Consider the following 27,510-nt stretch of genomic DNA (forward strand, 5'->3'; position numbering starts at 1 on the left):
TGTCCTCGGTGTGTTTCGGGTGTTAACGGTCGGTGTGTTCAAATGTTGGGCCGCTGCTCCTCCTGCAGACTGAAGTGAAGCAGAGAAAACTGGGAAACCGACGATAGGAGCTTCTAACCGGAGAGAGGAAGCGGGATGACGGTGCTGCAGGAACCTGTCCAGGTAAACTCACCTCTTCTGATCGTTGTCACCACCGGGTATCGAGTATTTGTGAACGCCGGGCATGGTGTTCCGTCTCGGCCTCAGCGGCTGGTTCAGTCCGCGGTCTAAGAGCTCTTACCCCGCCACAGGCCCCGAAGCCCGCCGCTGGAAGAACCGGGGGGTGTAAGGGTTTATTAGGGTTGGTTTGTAATAAAGACACAGGGCTCCGGTTTATCCAGTGGTTTAGTACTTTGTTATTAAATGTAATCAATATAATAATCCCAGTTTTAGTCCTGAGGGTAGACTCCGAGAGGTCGGACCGGACTCCGTTTAAATCTGTCAGATTGAGATTTAAATCGGTGAATAATAAAAAAAACACCGAAGAAACATGATCCAGACCACATTTTAAGACTGCCACAGTCCCGATAGAGGATTCGGCTCAGATTAGATGGATAGAATAATCTAGATGAATAATCTACCCTTTATTTACCCTAGGAGTCTGATCTTTCTGAGATCAGGTTTTAGTCTGAAAACCCGGGGCTAACAGTGATTAAAGATGGTCTAGACCCCATGTTTAGACCAGCACAGTCCTGTCAGAGACTACGGTTGGGATTAGATAGATATAAAATCTTAATTTAGATGAATAATCCAGCGGTTATTTCTGGTTTAGTCTGATGTTTCTGAGATCAGGTTCAGTCTGAATGACTACAGTTACATTTATCCTGATGTAAACCAGCTATGCTTGAATTTAAACAGATTTTAGACATTAGTGGATATTATTTAGCTGTAGAGTGTAGTTTAAACCCGCCTGTTTCTGCTGTGAGGAGCAGATATTCAAACTAACCCCAGTCTAAACGGAGCTCTGTGTTGACGCTAATGCTAACAGGCTAACACTGAAGCTAACGACTAGCTGACCTGCTTCAGCTACCAAAATTCCCACTAAAGTTTATCAGATAAACCTGAAGACTTTATCAAACTGGGTTCAGTTAGGGCTGAGAACAGGAGGAGCATAGACGCCAAAGTTAACCAATAACTTTATTACTGTGGTTGTGAACAGCGTTAACTGCCAGAGCTAACTTAGCATGCTAACAGTGTTAGCCATCAGCCGGTTAGCAGCCATGAGAGCCAGTTAGCCTGAATAATGAACTAATAATTACACTGATCACTGTAACAGCAACGATAATAACACCGATAATAATGGTAGTAGTGAAGGCTAAAGCTCTGGGTCAGGCCCTGTCATGTCTGTACTTTCTCTGAGCTGATAAACTAGTAGTCTGATAAATGAAATTATAATTATTATAATAATTATTATAATTTATAATTTAGTGATGACTATACTGAAGGCTAAAGCTCTGGGTCAGGCCCTGTCATGCAGGGTTTCCCACAGGATTTTTGGAGACTATGGTAAGGGGACCTGAACCCTCCAGGAGAGTCCGAAGGCATCTTGGATATTTTGAAGTTGTAGAGACTACACCGCAGATCTAGACTAGACAGAGTCTACACCGCAGATCTAGACTAGACAGAGTCCACACCGCAGATCTAGACTAGACAGAGTCCACACCGCAGATCTAGACTAGACAGAGTCCACACCGCAGATCTAGACTAGACAGAGTCCACACCGCAGATCTAGACTAGACAGAGTCCACACCGCAGATCTAGACTAGACAGAGTCCACAATAATCTAGACTAGACAGAGTCTACACCGCAGATCTAGACTAGACAGAGTCCACACCTGCAGATCTAGACTAGACAGAGTCCACACCGCAGATCTAGACTAGACAGAGTCCACACCGCAGATCTAGACTAGACAGAGTCCACACCGCAGATCTAGACTAGACAGAGTCCACACCGCAGATCTAGACTAGACAGAGTCCACACCGCAGATCTAGACTAGACAGAGTCTACACCGCAGATCTAGACTAGACAGAGACCACACCGCAGATCTAGACTAGACAGAGACCACACCGCAGATCTAGACTAGACAGAGACCACACCGCAGATCTAGACTAGACAGAGTCCACACCGCAGATCTAGACTAGACAGAGACCACACCGCAGATCTAGACTAGACAGAGTCCACACCGCAGATCTAGACTAGACAGAGTCCACACCGCAGATCTAGACTAGACAGAGTCCACACCGCAGATCTAGACTAGACAGAGTCCACACCGCAGATCTAGACTAGACAGAGTCCACACCGCAGATCTAGACTAGACAGAGTCCACACCGCAGATCTAGACTAGACAGAGTCCACACCGCAGATCTAGACTAGACAGAGTCCACACCGCAGATCTAGACTAGACAGAGTCCACACCGCAGATCTAGACTAGACAGAGTCCACACCGCAGATCTAGACTAGACAGAGTCCACACCGCAGATCTAGACTAGACAGAGTCCACACCGCAGATCTAGACTAGACAGAGTCCACACCGCAGATCTAGACTAGACAGAGTCCACACCGCAGATCTAGACTAGACAGAGTCCACACCGCAGATCTAGACTAGACAGAGTCTACACCGCAGATCTAGACTAGACAGAGACCACACCGCAGATCTAGACTAGACAGAGACCACACCGCAGATCTAGACTAGACAGAGTCTACACCGCAGATCTAGACTAGACAGAGACCACACCGCAGATCTAGACTAGACAGAGTCTACACTGCAGATCTAGTCTAGACAGAGACCACACCGCAGATCTAGACTAGACAGAGACTACACTGCAGATCTATACTAGACAGAGACTACACCGCAGATCTTTACCTAGATAAGGTAAAGGTTTGATCACTGACCAGGTGATGGTTGTTGAAAAAAAACATTAGATACAGATTTTTTTTTTTTTATTAGGAATGCACAATATTGGACTTTTGCTGGAGTCCGATATTTACACATTTATTAACCTGGAGCAGACCCAGACTGTGGATGACCAGGCAGAGAGACCTGGAGCAGACCCAGACTGTGGATGACCAGGCAGAGAGACCTGGAGCAGACCCAGACTGTGGATGACCAGGCAGAGACCTGGAGCTGACCCGGACTGTGGATGAATCTGTGTTGAGGTTGAGGAGTGTTAGAGGATAGATGCAGGCGGTCTTTCATACAGATGTACTGAACCTGTGAGGAGATTTTAGTCTGGGTAGGAGTCAGCTGTAGAACTAGGTCTGACCAGTCTTCATGGTTCAATAGGAGACAAAATGATTCTGTGGTTGGATGTCTTTTCTAAAGAAACGGTGAAAAATGTATCAGGTAACTAGACAAAGATCAGATGATCATTTGAGTTTGTACTGGGACGTCAGTCTCTAATTCAACCTCTGTCCCTGTCTCTCGTTCTCTCGATCGCCCCTTGTGCAGGCTGCAGTGTGGCAGGCACTGAACCACTATGCCTACCTGGACGCCGTTTTTCTTGCTGAGAGACTTTACGCTGAAGGTAAGAACCATCTGGAATGGATCTAGGTTAGTGCTTAGATTGGTAATAATGTGTGATGGGGTTAGGTTTAGGGTAGGGCTAACCCTAACCCCACCCTAAACCTAACCCTTACCCCTACCGGACAAAATTAGGATCATGAGATGTACACTAACACAAAATGCATCCCAGATCTCCATGAATGAAATGTTTCAGTTGAAAATCTTCGGTCATTACATTGTTGGATGTGTTTAGAACAAAATAACAGAATGTTCAGTGGAAACCAAAATCATTAACCCATGAAGGACTGGATTCAGAATCATGCTCAAAACAAAGGAAGAAAAAACAGATCATAGGCTGATCCAACTTCTGTGAAATTCTTTAAGACAACTCAGAATAAGTCTCAGTAGTGACGTTTACCTGTGTCTGAATATCACCTGTCCCTCTGTCAGTGATGTTTCGCTGTCTAAATATCACCTGTCCCTCTGTCAGTGATGTTTACCTGTGTCTGAGTATCACCTGTCCCTCTGTCAGTGATGTTTACCTGTGTCTAAGTATCACCTGTCCCTCTGTCAGTGATGTTTACCTGTGTCTAAGTATCACCTGTCCCTCTGTCAGTGATGTTTACCTGTGTCTAAGTATCACCTGTCTCTCTGTCAGTGATGTTTACCTGTGTCTAAGTATCACCTGTCCCTCTGTCAGTGATGTTTACCTAAGTATCACCTGTCCCTCTGTCAGTGATGTTTACCTAAGTATCACCTGTCCCTCTGTCAGTGATGTTTACCTAAGTATCACCTGTCCCTCTGTCAGTGATGTTTACCTAAGTATCACCTGTCCCTCTGTCAGTGATGTTTACCTAAGTATCACCTGTCCCTCTGTCAGTGATGTTTACCTGTGTCTAAGTATCGCCTGTCCCTCTGTCAGTGATGTTTACCTGTGTCTAAGTATCGCCTGTCCCTCTGTCAGTGATGTTTACCTGTGTCTAAGTATCACCTGTCCCTCTGTCAGTGATGTTTACCTAAGTATCACCTGTCCCTCTGTCAGTGATGTTTACCTGTGTCTAAGTATCACCTGTCCCTCTGTCAGTGATGTTTACCTGTGTCTGAGTATCACCTGTCCCTCTGTCAGTGATGTTTACCTGTGTCTAAGTATCACCTGTCCCTCTGTCAGTGATGTTTACCTGTGTCTAAGTATCACCTGTCCCTCTGTCAGTGATGTTTACCTGTGTCTAAGTATCACCTGTCCCTCTGTCAGTGATGTTTACCTGTGTCTAAGTATCACCTGTCCCTCTGTCAGTGATGTTTACCTGTGTCTAAGTATCACCTGTCCCTCTGTCAGTGATGTTTACCTGTGTCTAAGTATCACCTGTCCCTCTGTCAGTGATGTTTACCTGTGTCTAAGTATCACCTGTCCCTCTGTCAGTGATGTTTACCTGTGTCTAAGTATCACCTGTCCCTCTGTCAGTGATGTTTACCTGTGTCTAAGTATCACCTGTCCCTCTGTCAGTGATGTTTACCTGTGTCTGAGTATCACTTGTCCCTCTGTCAGTGATGTTTACCTGTGTCTGAGTATCACCTGTCCCTCTGTCAGTGATGTTTACCTGTGTCTGAGTATCACCTGTCCCTCTGTCAGTGATGTTTACCTGTGTCTAAGTATCACCTGTCCCTCTGTCAGTGATGTTTACCTGTGTCTGAGTATCACTTGTCCCTCTGTCAGTGATGTTTACCTGTGTCTGAGTATCACCTGTCCCTCTGTCAGTGATGTTTACCTAAGTATCACCTGTCCCTCTGTCAGTGATGTTTACCTGTGTCTGAGTATCACCTGTCCCTCTGTCAGTGATGTTTACCTGTGTCTGAGTATCACCTGTCCCTCTGTCAGTGATGTTTACCTGTGTCTGAGTATCACCTGTCCCTCTGTCAGTGATGTTTACCTAAGTATCACCTGTCCCTCTGTCAGTGATGTTTACCTGTGTCTGAGTATCACCTGTCCCTCTGTCAGTGATGTTTACCTAAGTATCACCTGTCCCTCTGTCAGTGATGTTTACCTGTGTCTGAGTATCACCTGTCCCTCTGTCAGTGATGTTTACCTGTGTCTGAGTATCACCTGTCCCTCTGTCAGTGATGTTTACCTGTGTCTGAGTATCACCTGTCCCTCTGTCAGTGATGTTTACCTGTGTCTAAGTATCACCTGTCCCTCTGTCAGTGATGTTTACCTGTGTCTGAGTATCACCTGTCCCTCTGTCAGTGATGTTTACCTGTGTCTGAGTATCACCTGTCTCTCTCTCAGTGAGGTCAGAGGAAGCCCTCTACCTGTTGGCCACCTGTTATTACCGCTCGGGGAAGCCCTACAAAGCCTACCGGCTGCTGAAGGCTCACAGCTGCTCGACGCCACAAGTCCGCTTCCTGCTGGCCAAATGCTGCGTGGAGCTCAGCAAGTAAGGGCACTCCCCCAGCAGAGATGTGGGTCTGTCCCCATGCTCACATGAATTCTGGTTTTGAGTCCTGACTGTGGTCTTGGTTTTTCAGGCTGGCAGAAGGAGAACAGGTCCTGATTGGTGGAGTGTTGAACAAACAGAAGAGTCAGGATGACATCATCACAGAGTTTGGAGACTCCGCCTCCTTCACGCTGTCATTATTGGGGCACATTTACTGGTTAGAGTCCTTCCACCTTATTGGCTGACGGTGGGATCAGACGCCATTATAGTTGTAGTCACGGTGTCAGATTAGACGGGGCTCAGAGAGGAAAAGAAGAATAAATGTGTTCAACCTCACAGACAGGTGGAATGCAGCTTTAGAACTTAAAGTCTTTCTGTCTAACATCAACAAGTTAATGTCTTATTTAGGTGAAATCTGTAGATCATTTAAATTTTTCTTTATCTCAGGTTATCTTCAGATAGCCTCTGTTTTTAGGTGTTAAAGCAGTTAACATACAGAGCTTAACAAATGTATCAGACCACCTGTCATATCTGTCTCAGAGACCATCCAGCATCATGAAGTGCTTTAATGCGGACTCTTTCATATTCAGTCAGCTCTCCACGTTTTACCATTTTGAACAGGAATGAGGAATTTCAAACTGAATTCACCCAAATTTGAGCCGGCTCACTGGGCTTCTCTGAGAAGTCAGAAATGAATCAAGCATAACATTCAACCACTAAAACTCAATTTTCTGTTCAGGAATGACAGTAAATAACTATAATTTGACATATTAATCAAGAAATAGTAATGTGCTTTACTATTTTTTCAGTTTTTTTGTAAATCAGTAAATTTGAAAATTCATGGATAACAATAGTAATTCTATTTAAAATTCTATTTTTCTATTCTTCTATTCTATTTTTAATTCTATTTAAAAATATCATTTGGGTTAAAGAGCTTCTACATATTGTTTTATTAACCATTGCAGAAACATAAAAATGATTTTGGTAATTACCAGTGCAGTTAATTTAGGGCAGCTGTGGCAGAAACCTGACTTTGGTTAGGGTTAGGGTGGTCTACCCTACATTTGTTCAGCACTGTACCTCTGTGCTATGATTGATATGAACCATTTTAAAATATTACAAATTATAAATTCAAGCTATGACACTGGTAAAGGAAATAGTCTTCTTTTTTTTATTAATAATCAATAATTCTGCATTTCTAACTGAATTTCCTCCATGAAGTGTTGTATAGATTTTTTCCAGAATTCATGGTTGGATTTTCAGATTTTCCTGGGGGACCCTCAGAGCCCTCTGAAATTTTTAGTGCTTGCTTTGTTTAAATATACCCTGTTCTGTTCTAAACTCTGGTCCAGCTGTCCAACATCTGGTCTACTTAGTTAGCCACTTAAAGGGATACTTTAACATTTTGGCAAATTCACCCATTTCCATAATCCCTATAGTCTTACTAATAGGTTTGTTACCTTTAGTTGTCCGTGCAAGCTATTTTTAGATCGGCGCTGCCGAGTTCGGAGCTGCTGTGCCAACTCAATGGAGACAGACGGTATTTTTGGCTTTCCCTCATCAAACTCATCAAATACACAATCCAACAACTCAAAAACGTGGACAAGTTGTGACCTGCACATTCACCACGCTATGAGATAATCATGGAACATTACGAGATGGAGATGTTTTAAAGCTAAATGCAAAGCTGGAACTACCAAGTAACTACAGCACTGCCGCACTGTGTCACGCCGCCCAGTGGTTTACTCGGAAAGTAGTTCCAAGTATTTGCTTCATGTGTGGTAATGTTACATAATTATACGTTATTATTTCATAGCGTGGTGAATGTGCAGGTCACAACTTGTCCACGAGAGCGTTTTCGAGTTGTTGGATTGTTTATTTGATGAGTTTGATGAGGGAAAGCCAAAAATACCGTCTGTCTCCATTGAGTTGGCACAGCAGCTCCGAACTCGGCAGCGCCAATCTAAAAATAGCTTGCACGGACAACTAAAGGTAACAAACTTATTAGTAAGACTATAGGGATTATGGCAATGGGCAAATTTGCCAGAATGTTAAAGTATCCCTTTAAATTCATGCAGCCCTCCTTGATTTTAACTGGTGGACCCTGACTAAAACATCATTCTGCCTTTTTGTAATGAAGCTGTTCTAATCAGCACACCTGATGAAATATGTTATGATCATTATTACCACACAGTATTTGGATAGAAAAGAGGCGTGAAATGTGCCAAAAATCATCTAATTTGGGTGTTTATGGGCAAAAGAAATCTTGTCCTCTATAACACTTGACAAAAACACCATAAAACCATCTCTGTAATGAACTTTATTCTACTGAACCCGCCCCAGATTTCTAAACATTCATTACTAACTGTACAAAAGACACTTGGGTGTAACCTGAGAGGGTCAGGATTAAAACTGTTCTGTAGCAGCTGAATGCTTCATCCAGTACAGCTTTACTTTGTATCTTTACACCAACAGTTAAAGGGCAGTTCCCACGTTTTAGTTTAACACAAAGCTGATGTTCCCCTGTTTTTCACAGTAGTGATTTCCTGAAATGACTGAGACTCCCTAGAAGTATCAGGAAGCTAAAATGTTATTGATATTCAGGTTTTTGAAAAATATTGATCTTTATGGGATTTGATTTCCATCCCTAGATGTGACGTATCAGTTCAACTCCACATAGTACCCTAATCATTAACCTTAATGATCTCTATTTCATGATTATGGGGGATGGATATCCATGAGTTGCTCTGCACTAGTAAATCCTGAAACAGAGCTTTTAAATGCAGCTAATCTCCTGGTTTTATTCTGAATTCATGTTGTCTTTTTGCCCTCTCATCCCTGGATAGAAGACAGCAGAGAAATAATCCCATCATCCTGTTTCACACATTTAATTTCTGAAGGACTCTAATAATAGTTAGGAATAGTGTTTGTTACTGTGGAAACTCAGAGTTCTTCATTCAGAGAGTAAAGGTACACCCAGAAATCAGCCAAGGCATCATGGGAGCTCAGAATAAGGTGAGTGACGTCTTGTGAGACCTCAGCATGACTCTGTTTATCTGTCTCCCCCCCCCCCCCCGAGCAGTAAGACAGATCGTGTTGCTAAGGGAGCTGAGTGTTTCCAGAAAAGTTTAACTCTCAATCCGTTCCTGTGGTCGCCTTTCCAGAACCTCTGTCACCTAGGTAACGCCCACTCAGACCAATTAAGTCATATATGATAATCCATCATCGGTATCATCATGTGATCAGTGTTTCTGTGGTTTATTTATTCCAGGAGAAAAACCAGATCCAGATCAGGTCTTCAGGTTGTCCTCTCTACAGAACTCCTCTATAGCCCCGCCCCCTCCATCTGTTAGTCCAGCACAAAACCCTTCACATCGCCTAGACACCGCCCTGATGGAGACGCCACAGGACACATTAGTACGTACTCTTAATGACTTCTGATTATTTCTGCAGTCACCATTACAATAATCTATCAGATTATTACTAAAATAGGATTATCTCTACAGTCAGATTATTACTGACAGGATTATCTCTACAGTCAGATTATTGCTGACAGGATTATCTCTACAGTCAGATTATTACTGACAGGATTATCTCTACAGACAGATTATTACTGACAGGATTATCTCTGCAGTCAGATTATTGCTGACAGGATTATCTCTACAGTCAGATTATTGCTGACAGGATTATCTCTAACAGTCAGATTATTACTGACAGGATTATCTCTACAGTCAGATTATTGCTGACAGGATTATCTCTACAGTCAGATTATTGCTGACAGGATTATCTCTAACAGTCAGATTATTACTGACAGGATTATCTCTACAGTCAGATTATTACTGACAGGATTATTTCTACAGTCAGATTATGACTGACAGGATTATCTCTACAGTCAGATTATTACTAACAGAGGATTATCTCTACAGTCAGATTATTGCTGACAGGATTATCTCTACAGTCAGATTATTGCTGACAGGATTATCTCTAACAGTCAGATTATTGCTGACAGGATTATCTCTACAGTCAGATTATTGCTGACAGGATTATCTCTAACAGTCAGATTATTACTGACAGGATTATCTGTAACAGTCAGATTATTACTGACAGGATTATCTCTACAGTCAGATTATGACTGACAGGATTATCTCTACAGTCAGATTATTACTAACAGAGGATTATCTCTACAGTCAGATTATTGCTGACAGGATTATCTCTACAGTCAGATTATTGCTGACAGGATTATCCCTAACAGTCAGGTTATTGCTGACAGGATTATCTCTAACAGTCAGATTATTGCTGACAGGATTATCTCTACAGTCAGATTATTGCTGACAGGATTATCTCTACAGTCAGATTATTACTGACAGGATTATCTCTACAGTCAGATTATTGCTGACAGGATTATCTCTACAGTCAGATTATTGCTGACAGGATTATCTCTACAGTCAGATTATTACTGACAGGATTATCTCTACAGTCAGATTATTGCTGACAGGATTATCTCTACAGTCAGATTATTACTGACAGGATTATCTCTACAGACAGATTATTGCTGACAGGATTATCTCTACAGTCAGATTATTACTGACAGGATTATCTCTACAGTCAGATTATTGCTGACAGGATTATCTCTACAGTCAGATTATTACTGACAGGATTATCTCTACAGACAGATTATTACTGACAGGATTATCTCTGCAGTCAGATTATTGCTGACAGGATTATCTCTACAGTCAGATTATTGCTGACAGGATTATCTCTAACAGTCAGATTATTACTGACAGGATTATCTCTACAGTCAGATTATTGCTGACAGGATTATCTCTACAGTCAGATTATTGCTGACAGGATTATCTCTAACAGTCAGATTATTACTGACAGGATTATCTCTACAGTCAGATTATTACTGACAGGATTATTTCTACAGTCAGATTATGACTGACAGGATTATCTCTACAGTCAGATTATTACTAACAGAGGATTATCTCTACAGTCAGATTATTGCTGACAGGATTATCTCTACAGTCAGATTATTGCTGACAGGATTATCTCTAACAGTCAGATTATTGCTGACAGGATTATCTCTACAGTCAGATTATTGCTGACAGGATTATCTCTAACAGTCAGATTATTACTGACAGGATTATCTGTAACAGTCAGATTATTACTGACAGGATTATCTCTACAGTCAGATTATGACTGACAGGATTATCTCTACAGTCAGATTATTACTAACAGAGGATTATCTCTACAGTCAGGTTATTGCTGACAGGATTATCTCTAACAGTCAGATTATTGCTGACAGGATTATCTCTACAGTCAGATTATTGCTGACAGGATTATCTCTACAGTCAGATTATTGCTGACAGGATTATCTCTACAGTCAGATTATTGCTGACAGGATTATCTCTACAGTCAGATTATTGCTGACAGGATTATCTCTACAGTCAGATTATTGCTGACAGGATTATCTCTAACAGTCAGATTATTGCTGACAGGATTATCTCTACAGTCAGATTATTGCTGACAGGATTGTCTCTAACAGTCAGATTATTACTAAAATCAGATCAGGGGGATGATATTGTCTGATTTTTAAGTAATTTTATGATAATTATTATGTTTTTGCTCTTTTTTTTTTACCCCTCCTCCCTCCAGGAGTTAAACCGTTTGAATTTAGAGTCTTCTAATGGAAAGCTGACTTCTGATTTGTCGGTTTCCTACATCGACTCCTCCCTCATCTCCCCGGAGACCGGCTCTCTATTAGGTAACACGGTTTCCATGGCGTCTGCTGGCTCCTTATTGGCTAAACAGAATAAACCTAAGAGTGGTCGGAGTTTACTGGGAGGACCTGCTGCTCTTAGCCCTTTAACGCCCAGGTGAGTTCAGTCAGGTAAAGCTGTGTTAGATTGAAGCTTATTGGCTAGGACTTCCTGTTGACTTCTAAGAAGAAGAACAATGACCAAACCTGTCCCAGTCTTCATCACTGCTGTTTTAATCACATGAAGCTGTGGGATCTTTTACCTTCTCCTTGCATTATCATCTCTGTGTTTGTAGTTTTGGCATTCTGCCCCTGGAGCCCAGCCCAGGAGACCCCACATATCTACAGAACTATTCAGCGACGATGGAAACACAGACTACAGCACCAAACAAGAAGGTACTGACCCCTTATAAACACTGGTCTGGTTTATGCTGGACTCTGATCATGTGGTGATGGTCTTCAGATCCCAGCAGTATGAAGTCAAGGTTTGATAGAATCCTAAGAGCATGTTCGCATACCTTCACCCTCTCCTTCCCTACAACACACCTGTGCTGGCGCATTGATCTTACCTATGAGAAGAAAAAAATAAAAAGCTATGTAAAGGTTGTTTAAACAAAATACCTGAAATAGTTCTGATGGCAGTTTATATTTAGTAAAGTCAAATAATTCCATTAGATTATGCCATAGTTGGGCTTTAGGGATCCTCTCCCAGGAAATCCACTGTGGCTTTTTTACACTATATCTGGACCTGGAAACGTGTTTTCAGGTGTGAAGCTGCTTCTGTGATCTGTTGAATGCTGGCTGATGAACTCTGACCTTACTGTTGGTGGCAATAATGTTTGACTGGCATCTAATCATCAAAATGTCGTCTCATCAAATGCTCCAGGGTGCCAAAGAATTTAGAAAAAAATATGCTGTAACAATGATGTGTGGGCACTGAGTTTTAAATTAATCATAATTAAATGTATGACGTACACACACGGAAGAGAGAGAGAGAAAGCACCAGAACGAGGCTTGAATCATGAAGTCTCTCCGCTGTGAAACTGTCAGGCCAAGCAGTGAAGTTTGTAAAACCTCCTGAAGCCTGCAGACGTAAACTCACCGCTGTCTCGTAGGAGCGAGCGACGCAGGCTGCTCTTAATCTCGGAGATCTGTGTACTTTCACCCGCTAAAGGCTCTTCACTCTCCATAGAAAACTTTGTTTTTCTTTATTTAAACCTTTTTTTACGATGAAACATCACCACAACGTTTGCATAGAGCTGTACCTGCCTTTATTCCACAGCCAGTGGATGAGTAATAAACACAGCAGGCCGAGTGCCTGTCAACATGAATGCATCTTCTTCCTTCTCTTCTTCAGGATTTTCACACAGCGCAGGATAATCTTGACTGCATATTACTTTATAATAACAGTGAAAACAAATACTCTGCCACACAAATAACCAACTGTGCAGAACACAGTCCAAGCTTACACCACAGAATATGGATACATAACTGATTTAAGCCAAGCCTCCACAAACTTTGAATCGAGTCACTCGATTACCAGTCCAGTCCAGATGAAGATATCCGGACCACTTCAGTATCAGTCTATGTGTACTGTACTCAGATTTCACTGAGGTTTGTCCACATAAAGCCTTCAGGATTTCTACTTGGTTCTGGATGCCCTCAGATATAATCCCTGTAGTACAAAGGGGTTCAACCACACAGCCCTAGCTCTCTGCTCACTCGTCTGTCTCTCTCAGTCTGTCTCCAGGATCAGCCAGTCAAAGTCCGTCTTCAGTCAGAGCGGAAACAGCAGGGACGTCCTCCCCATCCCCTTCAACCAATCACAGACCACTGCTCCTCACACCAGGTAACTATAGCGACAAATGACGGCTCCGTTCCTCCTCCAGGTCGCCTTTATTTGTTGTCTGTCAGAGGCAGTGGTGATTTTCATTTGAAGAGCTGTGTACAAACAGCACTCTTCCTGGTTATATGTACAGTCTCGTCCCAGCCACAGACCCCAACATGAACCCTCTTGCTTCTGGACCAGACAGGAACTGGTGCTACACTGGAACTCTTTTATTCTGTGCCAGAGCCAGTTCAAAGGCTATGGCAGAGATAACAACTGATTCTGGAGTAAAACCAGATCTGGATGGGTTATCAATGTAATGTAAAACTAACTTTCCATATGCCTCTTGATGATGATCCATCTGTCTGTCTCAGTGGTTCCCCTCAGGTTCTCAGTCCCAGTATGTCCGGTCCTCCCAATGTTCAGCCCAGAAGAAGCTCCAGACTGTTTACAAGTGCCAGCTCTACTGCCAAGGTACTACAGCAATACTGCACTTGCCATAGTCCTTCTTCATGATTACACTCATAGTCATATTCTTTATTCATTTAGCATTTCTGCAGGCTCCTCTGTTCAGTAATGCTCTATTAGTATATCATCCTGTCATATTAATGAGGATTAGGGTTAGGATTTAACCCTTTATTAACTGAACTGCAGTACCTGTAGTATTATAGACTCTGTCACTGCTTTAGTGCACTTTGTGGACAAAAGTATTTGTCTTCACCTGTTAATTATTAGACTCAGGTGTTCCAGTCAGACCCACAGGTGTATGAAGTCCTCACCTGTCCACGCAGTCTCAAACCTCTGTGTTCCGAAACGGGTCGTTCTGAAGAGCTCAGAGACCTCAGCGTGGTTCTGTGATGATGTCACCTTTGCAATAAGACGGTTGGTGGATCATGGGTAAAAGTCTCCAAGTCTCTGCTGATTCCATAGCTGAAGAGTTCTGAACTTTCACTGGCATCAATTTAAACACTAAAACTGCAGCAGGAGCTTCATGAATGGCTTTCCATGGCCGACCCACTGTAATACATTGGCTTGTAGTCACATGATCCACACCCCGAATTATGCAGAACTGGTACCTTTTTTCAAACCCAACCCCCCAAACAGAGCAAGCAGTTATAAGGAAATCACCCTCTGACCATGTGCTTCCATTATTCTGACCAACATGGGTTTTGAACCAGACTATAAACATGTTTATTACTGCTTTAAACATGAATGCTTAAACATGGGTGTGTATGGGACTTCAGCTGCTTCTGCTCGGACTCTAGTGGACATGAGCAGAACTGCAACTTTTTTTATTTGCTGCTTGGTTCAGGTTTATTTATTTTGATACTAAAACTACTCATGTCTTTCTGTCTGTTTAGGAGAACAGTAAAAAGTTAAAGATGAAGTTTCCAACAAAGATCCCAAACAGGAAAACAAAATGTAAATCAGCCAAGACGTCAAATAGCAGCAACCTGAACGAGAGCCTTGACATCCTGAGACTGGACTCCAGTCTGAGTCTGCCGGACACCAGGATCCCCCAGTACCAACGGGCTGCTGCTGGTAATACTATTAATAATCCCACTGATGGTACAGCTAGTCCCTGAGATACTGCAGGACCAGGTCCTGAGCCTGTTGTGATCCATCCTCTGTGGTTTTAATGATGTAATGGGTGAAACCAGTCCATTGATACGTTGATTGTCTTCTGTGTTTGTGTGCAGACAGTGTGATGGCATTGCTACGGGAACTTGGCCGTGGTTACCAAGCGCTGTGCTCTTATAACTGCAGAGAAGCCATCAACATCCTGACGTCCCTCCCTCCGCAGCACTACAACACAGGCTGGGTCCTCACGCACATCGGCAGGGCGTACTTTGAGCTGGCCGAGTACACACAGGTAAGATGCTGCAGTTACCGCTGGGTCACTGGTAACAGTCAGAGTCCACAGTACCGCTGGGTCACTGGTAACAGTCAGAGTCCACAGTACCGCTGGGTCACTGGTAACAGTCAGAGTCCACAGTACCACTGGGTCACTGGTAACAATCAGAGTCCACAGTACCGTTGGGTCACTGGTAACAATCAGAGTCCACAGTACCGCTGGGTCACTGGTAACAGTCAGAGTCCACAGTACCACTGGGTCACTGGTAACAGTCAGAGTCCACAGTACCGCTGGGTCACTGGTAACAGTCAGAGTCCACAGTACCGCTGGGTCACTGGTAACAGTCACAGTCCACAGTACCGCTGGGTCACTGGTAACAGTCAGAGTCCACAGTACCACTGGGTCACTGGTAACAGTCAGAGTCCACAGTACCGCTGGGTCACTGGTAACAGTCAGAGTCCACAGTACCGCTGGGTCACTGGTAACAGTCTGAGTCCACAGTACCACTGGGTCACTGGTAACAATCAGAGTCCACAGTACCGCTGGGTCACTGGTAACAATCAGAGTCCACAGTACCGCTGGGTCACTGGTAACAGTCAGAGTCCACAGTACCACTGGGTCACTGGTAACAGTCAGAGTCCACAGTGCCGCTGGGTCACTGGTAACAGTCAGAGTCCACAGTACCGCTGGGTCACTGGTAACAATCAGAGTCCACAGTACCGCTGGGTCACTGGTAACAGTCAGAGTCCACAGTACCACTGGGTCACTGGTAACAGTCAGAGTCCACAGTACCGCTGGGTCACTGGTAACAGTCAGAGTCCACAGTACCGCTGGGTCACTGGTAACAGTCAGAGTCCACAGTACCACTGGGTCACTGGTAACAGTCACAGTCCACAGTACCACTGGGTAACTGGTAACAGTCACAGTCCACAGTACCGCTGGGTCACTGGTAACAGTCTGAGTCCACAGTACCGCTGGGTCACTGGTAACAGTCTGAGTCCACAGTACCGCTGGGTCACTGGTAACAGTCAGAGTCCACAGTACCGCTGGGTCACTGGTAACAGTCACAGTCCACAGTACCACTGGGTCACTGGTAACAGTCACAGTCCACAGTACCACTGGGTCCATGGTAACAGTCTGAGTCCACAGTACCGCTGGGTCCATGGTAACAGTCTGAGTCCACAGTACCGCTGGGTCCATGGTAACAGTCTGAGTCCACAGTACCGCTGGGTCCATGGTAACAGTCTGAGTCCACAGTACCGCTGGGTCACTGGTAACAGTCTGAGTCCACAGTGCCACTGGGTCACTGGTAACAGTCTGAGTCCACAGTGCCACTGGGTCACTGGTAACAGTCTGAGTCCACAGTACTGCTGGGTCACTGGTAACAGTCTGAGTCCACAGTACCGCTGGGTCCATGGTAACAGTCTGAGTCCACAGTATCACTTGGTCCATGGTAACACACTGAGTCCACCTTATTGTTGACTCCACAGTGCCGCTTGGTCCAGGGTACCATGAGGGCCAAGGTGACATGGAAACTGTTCTCAACATAGAATGGATTTTGGTTGAGACAGAGTTCCATATTGGGACAACATTCTGTGATTAAAGCCTGCTGTTAGCATGGATCCACAAAAATTACTAGAAGTCAGTAGTTGGTGGCAGGCCAATAGGTGGCGCTGTCATGTAATTTCCACCTACTCATTTAGGAGCCCTCCATTGTTGTTGTAGTCCACCTACTCACTCAGGAGCCCTCCATTGTTGTTGTAGTCCACCTACTCACTCAGGAGCCCTCCGTTGTTTTTCGGTGTTTCCCCTACCATCCAGAATCAATACACTAGTGGATGATCTTTTTTGTTTGTTTATTCCTCGTGTGCATGTTTCTTTTAGCGCCTAGCACTGTTAACAATATTTATGATCGTTATTTACGCTCTCTAAAGAAAGAAGCCACTGATGTACTCAGTCACAAACAACCAAGGAAAAAAAGAACCAAGGAAAACGGCAGCAGTTGACAGAAACATTGCAATTGCTGTTAAAAAAAGATGTAAAACAACTGTGACATTAACAACAACCTCGAGAGGACAGGAGTGAAGGTATCACCACCCATTACAAATAAAGCTATCTCCTAAGTTGTGCATCAGATCCAGATGTAAATACTTGGAAATAAAAGATGACATGTTGATCTCTTGTCTCATATTCATTTTTTTTGTTTGTCAAACACCAATGTTTTTAGTCTGCAGGGAAAATAAGGGAATTGGGCCCACCGTTCCAATACTTTTGGAGGGGAGCTTTCATAAAACGATCCAGACTGTTCAGTGGAAACATACCAAAGAGAACATGACTGACTCGGTCACATCATTTTAACAGTCTGACACTGAGTTTGACAAAACTAGCTTACGAGGCTTTTGTTCTTGTGAGTCTTACTGTGATGTCATGGTGATGTGTTTTTTTGGTTTGTTTGTTTTAGGCAGAGCGTCTCTTCAGCGAGGTTCGCAGGATCGAGTCATACAGAGTTGAAGGGATGGAAATTTATTCAACGACGCTGTGGCACCTACAGAAAGACGTCGCCCTCTCTGCCCTGTCCAAAGACCTCACTGACATGGACAAGAACTGTCCCGAGGTAACTACTACGACTATTCAACACAGTCAGCCAAGACTCAGTCTGCCGCTCAGCACAGCACGACCGCATTCAGCTTCTCTCTGCCAATGTGACACATTTACACATGAGCTCTAAGGCCAGATACACGTCAGACGACTCTGTAATCTGAGACCAGATACACGTAAAACAACTTTATAATCTGAGACCAGATACACGTCAGACGACTCTGTAATCTGAGACCAGATACACGTAAAACAACTTTATAATCTGAGACCAGATACACGTCAGACGACTCTGTAATCTGAGACCAGATACACGTAAAACAACTTTATAATCTGAGACCAGATACACGTCAGACGACTCTGTAATCTGAGACCAGATACACGTGAGAAGACTTTATAATCTGAGACCAGATACAGGTGAGAAGACTTTATAATCTGAGACCAGATACACATAAGACAACTTTATAATCTGAGACCAGATACACGTGAGAAGACTTTATAATCTGAGACCAGATACACGTCAGACGACTCTGTAATCTGAGACCAGATACACGTAAGACAACTTTATAATCTGAGACCAGATACACGTCAGACGACTCTGTAATCTGAGACCAGATACACGTGAGAAGACTTTATAATCTGAGACCAGATACAGGTGAGAAGACTTTATAATCTGAGACCAGATACACATAAGACAACTTTATAATCTGAGACCAGATACACGTGAGAAGACTTTATAATCTGAGACCAGATACACGTCAGACGACTCTGTAATCTGAGACCAGATACACGTAAGACAACTTTATAATCTGAGACCAGATACACGTCAGACGACTCTGAAATCTGAGACCAGATACACGTGAGAAGACTTTATAATCTGAGACCAGATACAGGTGAGAAGACTTTATAATCTGAGACCAGATACACATAAGACAACTTTATAATCTGAGACCAGATACACGTGAGAAGACTTTATAATCTGAGACCAGATACAGGTGAGAAGACTTTATAATCTGAGACCAGATACACATGAGACAGCTTTTTAATCTGAGACCAGATACACATGAGACGACTTTATAATCTGAGACCAGATACACATGAGACGACTTTATAATCTGAGACCAGATACACATGAGACGACTTTATAATCTGAGACCAGATACACGTGAGACGACTTTATAATCTGAGACCAGATACACATGAGACGACTTTATAATCTGAGACCAGATACACGTGAGATGACTTTATAATCTGAGACCAGATACACATGAGACGACTTTTTAATCTGAGACCAGATACACATGAGACGACTTTATAATCTGAGACCAGATACACGTCAGACGACTCTATAATCTGAGACCAGATACACGTAAGACAACTTTATAATCTGAGACCAGATACACGTGAGAAGACTTTATAATCTGAGACCAGATACAGGTGAGAAGACTTTATAATCTGAGACCAGATACACATGAGACGACTTTATAATCTGAGACCAGATACACATGAGACGACTTTATAATCTGAGACCAGATACACGTGAGACGACTTTATAATCTGAGACCAGATACACATGAGACAGCTTTTTAATCTGAGACCAGATACACACGAGACGACTTTATAATCTGAGACCAGATACATGTGAGACGACTTTATAATCTGAGACCAGATACACATGAGACGACTTTATAATCTGAGACCAGATACACATGAGACGACTTTATAATCTGAGACCAGATACACATGAGACGACTTTATAATCTGAGACCAGATACACATGAGACGACTTTATAATCTGAGACCAGATACAGGTGAGATGACTTTATAATCTGAGACCAGATACACATGAGACGACTTTTTAATCTGAGACCAGATACATGTGAGACGACTTTATAATCTGAGACCAGATACACGTGAGACGACTTTATAATCTGAGACCAGATACACATGAGACGATTTAATAATCTGAGACCAGATACACGTCAGACGACTCTATAATCTGAGACCAGATACACGTAAGACAACTTTATAATCTGAGACCAGATACACGTGAGAAGACTTTATAATCTGAGACCAGATACAGGTGAGAAGACTTTATAATCTGAGACCAGATACACATGAGACGACTTTATAATCTGAGACCAGATACATGTGAGACGACTTTATAATCTGAGACCAGATACAGGTGAGAAGACTTTATAATCTGAGACCAGATACATGTGAGATGACTTTATAATCTGAGACCAGATACACGTGAGACGACTTTATAATCTGAGACCAGATACACATGAGACGACTTTATAATCTGAGACCAGATACACGTGAGACGACTTTATAATCTGAGACCAGATACACGTGAGACGACTTTATAATCTGAGACCAGATACACGTGAGACGACTTTATAATCTGAGACCAGATACACGTGAGATGACTTTATAATCTGAGACCAGATACACGTCAGACGACTCTATAATCTGAGACCAGATACACGTAAGAAGACTTTATAATCTGAGACCAGATACACGTGAGAAGACTTTATAATCTGAGACCAGATACAGGTGAGAAGACTTTATAATCTGAGACCAGATACACATGAGACGACTTTATAATCTGAGACCAGATACACGTGAGACGACTTTATAATCTGAGACCAGATACACATGAGACAGCTTTTTAACTGAGACCAGATACACATGAGATGACTTCATAATCTGAGACCAGATACACATGTGACGACTTTTTAGTCTGAGACCAGATACACATGAGACGACTTTATAATCTGAGACCAGATACACGTGAGACGACTTTATAATCTGAGACCAGATACACATGAGACAGCTTTTTAATCTGAGACCAGATACACACGAGACGACTTTATAATCTGAGACCAGATACACATGAGACGACTTTATAATCTGAGACCAGATACACATGAGACGACTTTATAATCTGAGACCAGATACACGTGAGACGACTTTATAATCTGAGACCAGATACACATGAGACGACTTTATAATCTGAGACCAGATACACATGAGACAGCTTTTTAATCAGAGACCAGATACACGTGAGACAACTTTATAATCTGAGACCAGATACACATGAGACGACTTTTTAATCTGAGACCACATACACGTGAGACGACTTTATAATCTGAGACCAGATACACGTGAGACGACTTTATAATCTGAGACCAGATACACGTAAGACAACTTTATAATCTGAGACCAGATACACGTGAGACGACTTTATAATCTGAAACCAGATACATGTGAGACGACTTTATAATCTGAGACCAGATACATGTGAGACGACTTTATAATCTGAGACCGGATACACGTGAGACGACTTTATAATCTGAGACCAGATACACGTGAGACGACTTTATAATCTGAGACCAGATACACGTGAGACGACTTTATAATCTGAGACCAGATACACGTGAGACGACTTTATAATCTGAGACCAGATACACGTGAGACGACTTTATAATCTGAGACCAGATACACGTGAGACAACTTTATAATCTGAGACCAGATACACGTGAGACGACTTTATAATCTGAGACCAGATACACATGAGACGACTTTATAATCTGAGACCAGATACACATGAGACGACTTTATAATCTGAGACCAGATACACATGAGACGACTTTATAATCTGAGACCAGATACACATGAGACGACTTTATAATCTGAGACCAGATACACATGAGACGACTTTATAATCTGAGACCAGATACACATGAGACGACTTTATAATCTGAGACCAGATACACATGAGACGACTTTATGTATACTAGGGATGCACCGAAAATTCGGCCACCGAAAATTTTCGGCCGAAAATGGCCCAAAAGTGTATTTTTGGTTTTCGGCCGAAAGACTTTTATCGCCGAAACACGACGTTGTGATGGCGCAAGTCTTTCGGTGTTTCGGTTTTCAGTTTTCGGCCTTGGTTTCCTCATTTTTGGTTTTCTGTTTCGGCCAAGAACTTTCATTTCGGTGCAACTCTAATATATACTATAATACTTTGAGTACAGTAAGAGCGACTACACACTGGGTGGTTTTCAGATCTTACCTTCTTTCAAAAATGCGTTAGTCCGCTGAAATCAAGGTAGGTTTTGTTGATTTTAAACATTGTAATCCTCTGAACTCCCACACTAGTTCAGTCAGACCCCGAGGCCAGATAGCTGCTGCAGCCAGCCTGAAGGCTTTCACACATTTAGGCTGACGCGAATAAACGGCATGAAAATCCAAATAATTCAGAGGGAAATTTTTGGCAATTGTCGCTTCTTTCTATGCCCATCAGGCTCGACATGATTTTGCGAATAAATTTAATACATTCTAGAAAACATTCACGCTGTTATAGTCTGCGATACGTTTTTACTGTCAGTTATACGTATGGGAGTGGATGATATAGGAGGTTTCTCTCTCTCCTCCACTCCATGCCCTGTCCATTCACTGTTTTATTCACTGTGCTGCCACATTTGCTCAGAGGAGGAACGGACTTTACATTCATTCTTTGTTAAATATTATTAATAACAATAATACAGGCACAGCTGAGGGTCTCTGTGAGAGGAGTTAACTCCGCCCAGAGCGCACCGATTGGCTCACATCTTTGTGTCACAGACTGGTCAGAGGAGTATTGTCAGTGAGCTGATTGAACTGGAGCATTTACAGGTCGTGTGTCTGAGGTCAGAGGAGACTGTTGTGAAATATTTCATTGGACTAAAGTCCTGTTAGTTTAGAAACAGCTCCAGCTGTGTGAGTAGAGCTTTTACATTCACATGGACGTGAGGGGCTGCCTGCTGCCTGTCCCCCTCTCTACCAGACTACGTGAGGCAGAAACCACAGACAGACATGAGGAGAGGACAAACATCAAGTTGGAGAGGAGGATCTTTTTGCTCCTCTGTCTGCCTAAAAACTCAGCAGCAGTGAGTGTTTTGATTGGTCAGATGTGTGCTCATCGTAGCGAGACTTTGAAAAAAATTGGCCACGGTTTGAAAAATTATCTGCCGCAATTATGCCGGGGGATATTACGTTACTGGTTGCAGTGACTTGCTACGGGTTCAAAAAATAAATATTTTGTGTGAATTATTGGCAGGAAAAAATCATCTCTGGTGTGCAAGGACCTTTACTCTGACCACCTGTCTCTCTGCAGGCCTGGTGTGTAGCAGGAAACTGTTTCAGTCTGCAGAGGGAGCATGACATCGCCATCAAGTTCTTCCAGAGAGCCATCCAGGTGAGCTCCTGTTACCATGATAATGTTGGTTACTGTAACCATGGAAACGAAGGCTGAATTAATAAACAGACTATCCTGGACCCCTGTATTTCCATCCTGGACCCCTGTGTCTATCGTGGACCCCTGTGTTTCTATCCTGGACCCCTGTGTCTATTGTGGACCCCTGTGTTTCTATCCTGGACTCCTGTCTCTATCGGGGACCCCTGTGTTTCCATCCTGGACCCCTGTGTCTATCGTGGACCCCTGTGTTTCTATCCTGGACTCCTGTCTCTATCGGGGACCCCTGTGTCTCTAACCGGGTACCCTTCCCTGTTTCCCTCAGGTTGACCCAGGTTTTGCGTACGCCTACACGTTGCTGGGTCATGAGTTTGTGCTGACCGAGGAGTTAGACCGAGCTCTTGCCTGCTTTCGTAACGCCATCAGAGTCAACAACAGACACTACAACGCATGGTAGGCTTCCTAGGTTGATTACAGATACTGCAACACTGTTTCTGTTGATTGACTGATTGATTACTGATTGATCTGATCATAGGTACGGTCTGGGGATGATCTACTACAAACAGGAGAAGTTCAACTTGGCTGAAATCCACTTTAAAAAAGCTTTGAGCATCAACCCTCAGAGCTCTGTGCTGCTATGTCACATTGGAGTGGTAAGCTGGTGTCTTTAATCCAGAACTGCTCGTTCTGCTTGGGTCCTGATCTTCTAATCATTCTGTTAATCTAGGTTCAACATGCCTTAAAGAAGTCTGATGCAGCTTTAGAGACCTTAAACAGAGCGATCGGCATTGACCCCAAAAACCCACTCTGCAAGTTTCACAGAGCGTCCATCCTGTTTGCCAACGACAAGTACAAGGTGAGTACTCATCAGTACACCCTCCATCCTCTCTCTGGTCTGTGGACTGTTGTCAGTCTTACATGTAGCTGTTGTCTCTACCTCTGTGTGCGGTTAATTTATCTTTTCTTTAAACTTAGGTAAAACTATTACAGACACAGCATGTTATTAAAAGTATTATTGTAGTTATCTTGAATTAGTTACAATGTGTTATTAGTTATAAGATAATGATATTCATTCTAGTGATAAGACATTGAAACGATGTTACTGAAGCGAAAGTGATAGTGTTACATTAGGCATTGAAATAATATCCTTTAATGATATGGTTACTAAAGTCATAGTGGAAATGATGTAGTAGTCATAGTGATAATTTTAATGACTTACAGGCATGTTATTAGCTCCAATGCTATTTTAATTGCAGTGATGATGTAATAATCATTATAGAAATAGTGATAGTTATACAATGTCATATCAGTTAAATAATCTTAGCTATTGTAATGTTATACTAAATACAGAGATAATCATAGCTATAGTGTTAGGGTAATTTCAGATACAGAGATAATCATAGCTATAGTGTTAGGGTAATTTCAGATACAGAGATAATCATAGCTATCGTAGTCACAGTGTTTTATTAGGTATAGATGATATGTGCTTTAGTGATAATGGTGTGTTAGTTACAGTGAAAATGTAGTTCCAGTGTTTATGTTATATTAGTTAAAGTTAGAAGCTTTCATTTGTTCTGGTTGTAAAGGTATATTAGTTATAGAAATGTTTTTCTAGGTATAGTGACAATCTGGTTTTAGTTGTTGAAACAATGTGATACCAGTTACAGTGAGGATTTTTAGCTACAGAAATTATTTTTAAATGGTGGTTGCAATGATCTATTTGTGTTCTCAATCATTATAATGAATGAAAACATGGGCAGTAACATCACACCACAACAAACAAAATGGAATATTGGGTAGTGCAAAGATGATCTCTAAACTGTCCCTCTGTCACCATAAAAGCATCTGTCCATGTCACCATGGTAACCCCTTAGTCTCCGCCTCTTTTTTTTCCAGGCTGCCTTGCAGGAGCTTGAGGAGTTGAAGCAGATCGTTCCCAAAGAGTCCCTGGTTTACTTCCTCATAGGAAAGGTACCTTATACCTGCTGACCTTTCACCCCTGATAGTTCCTCTGTGACCTCTGGTGGCTCTCACCTGTTATACACCTGTTATACACTTACACACTTTTTCAGGTGTATAAGAAGCTGGGCCAGACTCACTTGGCTCTGATGAACTTCAGCTGGGCCATGGACCTGGACCCAAAAGGAGCAAACAACCAGATCAAAGAAGCCATCGATAAGAGATACCTGCCTGAGGACGAAGGTGAGACGGTCCTCAGCCATCTGACCATTTAATAACGTTACTCTGATAGGACGAAGGTGAGACGGTCCTCAGCCATCTGACCATTTAATAACGTTACTCTGATAGGACGAAGGTGAGACGGTCCTCAGCCATCTGACCATTTAATAACGTTACTCTGATAGGACGAAGGTGAGACGGTCCTCAGCCATCTGACCATTTAATAACGTTACTCTGATAGGACGAAGGTGAGACGGTCCTCAGCCATCTGACCATTTAATAACGTTACTCTGATAGGATAAAGGTGAGACGGTCCTCAGCAAATCAAAAACATGTTAACAGGCCAATCCATGTTAACATAGGAGCCCTTCTCTGATATCTCCTTCACTATTCTTCATCCATTGAACTTGTGAGTTTTTGAAGAGTTTCTGCTTGAATTCCTTTGCAGGATGTCAGAATATCCTCCCAGAGCTGCTGTTCTGATGTGAACTGCCTCCCACCCTCATAGATCTTTAGCTTGAGGATGCTCCAAAGGTTCTCAGTAGGGTTAAAGGTCAGGGGAGGATGGGGGCCACACCATGAGTTTCTCTCTTTTTATGCCCATAGCAGCCAATGACACAGAGGGATTCTTTGCAGCATGAGATGGTGCATTGTCATGCATGAAGATCATTTTGCTATAGAATGCATAGTTCTTCTTTTTGTACCGTGGAAGAAAGTGGTCAGTCGGAAACTCTATATCCTTTGCTGAGGCACCCTGAAGGGGCCTACCCGCTCTCTCCCCATGATTCTGGCCCAAAACATGACTCCGCCCCCTCCTTGCTGATATCACAGCCTTGTTGGGACATGGTGGCCACCAACCATCCACTACTCCTCCATCTGGACCATCCAGGGTTGCACGGCTCTTATCAGTCAACAAGACTGTTTGAAAATGAGTCTTCATGTATTTCTGGGCCCACTGCAACCGTTTCTGCTTGTGAGCATTGGTTAGGGGGGGCTGAATAGTAGGTTTATACACGACTGCACAGATGGAGTACAAGGAATTTGAGGGAAACAGAGTTTAAACACAGATGACACTCTGCAGGTCATCAAGTAGGGCTTGAAAATATGTGCAGTTCAGTGGAGTTCAGGTTCAGATCAGTGAAAATCTCTGAGCTCTAGAACAGACAACAGCGTTTATTGAATTATAGAATATTTCGGCCAGGTCGTCGTGGTATGTTTTTTCTGACTGCTACTCTCTCTCTCTGTCCCCACCTATCCATCCAACCTGCCCCACCTCTCTCTCTAACCCCCACCCCAACAGCGGCGGAGGTGGACGACAGTCAGGACAGCAGCATCATGACGGACGCCGACGACACGCAGCTCCACACTGCTGAAAGCGATGATGTCCTTTAACCCCGCCCTTCCGTCTCACCCCTCACCTTGCTTGAACCAAGCCCCTCCCCTCTCTGAAGACTTGGAGGAGTATTGTTGCTAGGCAACATTCAGATCTTTGGTTTTTGCTCCACCCTTTTCTGTTCTCTGATGGCTGAAACAGACTGCTGCTGCCCTTAAGCCCCGCCCCCAGCCTCTCTGACATCACAGCTGTTTTTTATGTTCTTTTTATCATCGTTATGGAAATAAACAATAAAACATGTAAGCCCCGCCCACTGCTGTCATTGGTTTCTGAGTGTAACAGCCAATCAGAGCAGGGCAGATGACCAGGTGAGTCCAGGTGTGCAGGAGAGCTGACCTGTTTCTGACCCCACAGATTTAGAGATGATCCTTCTTCTCCCTGCCGGTCTGGTTTGTTAATTTACATTTCAGAGCTGTTCCTGATAGGTGCATTAATAACTCACAGTTAAGGTTCTGTCCCAGTAGCTTCCATTGAATAAACCTTTAAAGCATTTTCTTTAGTAGAAATAATCAGGGACTAAAGTACTCTATTTGGTATTCATTGAAGTGCGAGTGTAGTTTTAAACACACCATAATAATAAAACGTAAACTTTAGTATAAACACTTTTTTTCTGCATCTTTGTCACTAAGAGGTTTCAGACCATCAGACTGATGTTAATATTAGACAAAGATAACCGAAGTGAACTCTA

At 43.0% G+C, this 27,510-nt stretch overlaps 1 protein-coding gene across 1 annotated transcript; it reads left to right on the forward strand.

Annotated features, from left to right (window-relative positions):
- On the forward strand, positions 1 to 27,073 carry cdc27 (cell division cycle 27). Its single transcript, XM_041777705.1, has 20 exons — positions 1 to 162; positions 3,488 to 3,563; positions 5,826 to 5,973; positions 6,065 to 6,190; positions 9,056 to 9,153; positions 9,245 to 9,390; positions 11,629 to 11,849; positions 12,028 to 12,127; positions 13,471 to 13,580; positions 13,934 to 14,033; positions 14,921 to 15,101; positions 15,260 to 15,432; positions 17,876 to 18,028; positions 23,174 to 23,254; positions 23,577 to 23,704; positions 23,787 to 23,904; positions 23,979 to 24,107; positions 25,148 to 25,222; positions 25,324 to 25,453; positions 26,730 to 27,073. Exons 1-20 carry the CDS (start codon positions 136 to 138, stop codon positions 26,819 to 26,821), a joined length of 2,412 nt encoding a protein of 803 aa, XP_041633639.1. The 5' UTR covers positions 1 to 135; the 3' UTR covers positions 26,822 to 27,073.
- The last annotated feature ends 437 nt before the right edge of the window (positions 27,074 to 27,510 follow it).

The sequence above is a fragment of the Cheilinus undulatus genome, linkage group 21 (assembly GCF_018320785.1).
Source record: "Cheilinus undulatus linkage group 21, ASM1832078v1, whole genome shotgun sequence".
NCBI lineage: Eukaryota > Metazoa > Chordata > Actinopteri > Labriformes > Labridae > Cheilinus > Cheilinus undulatus.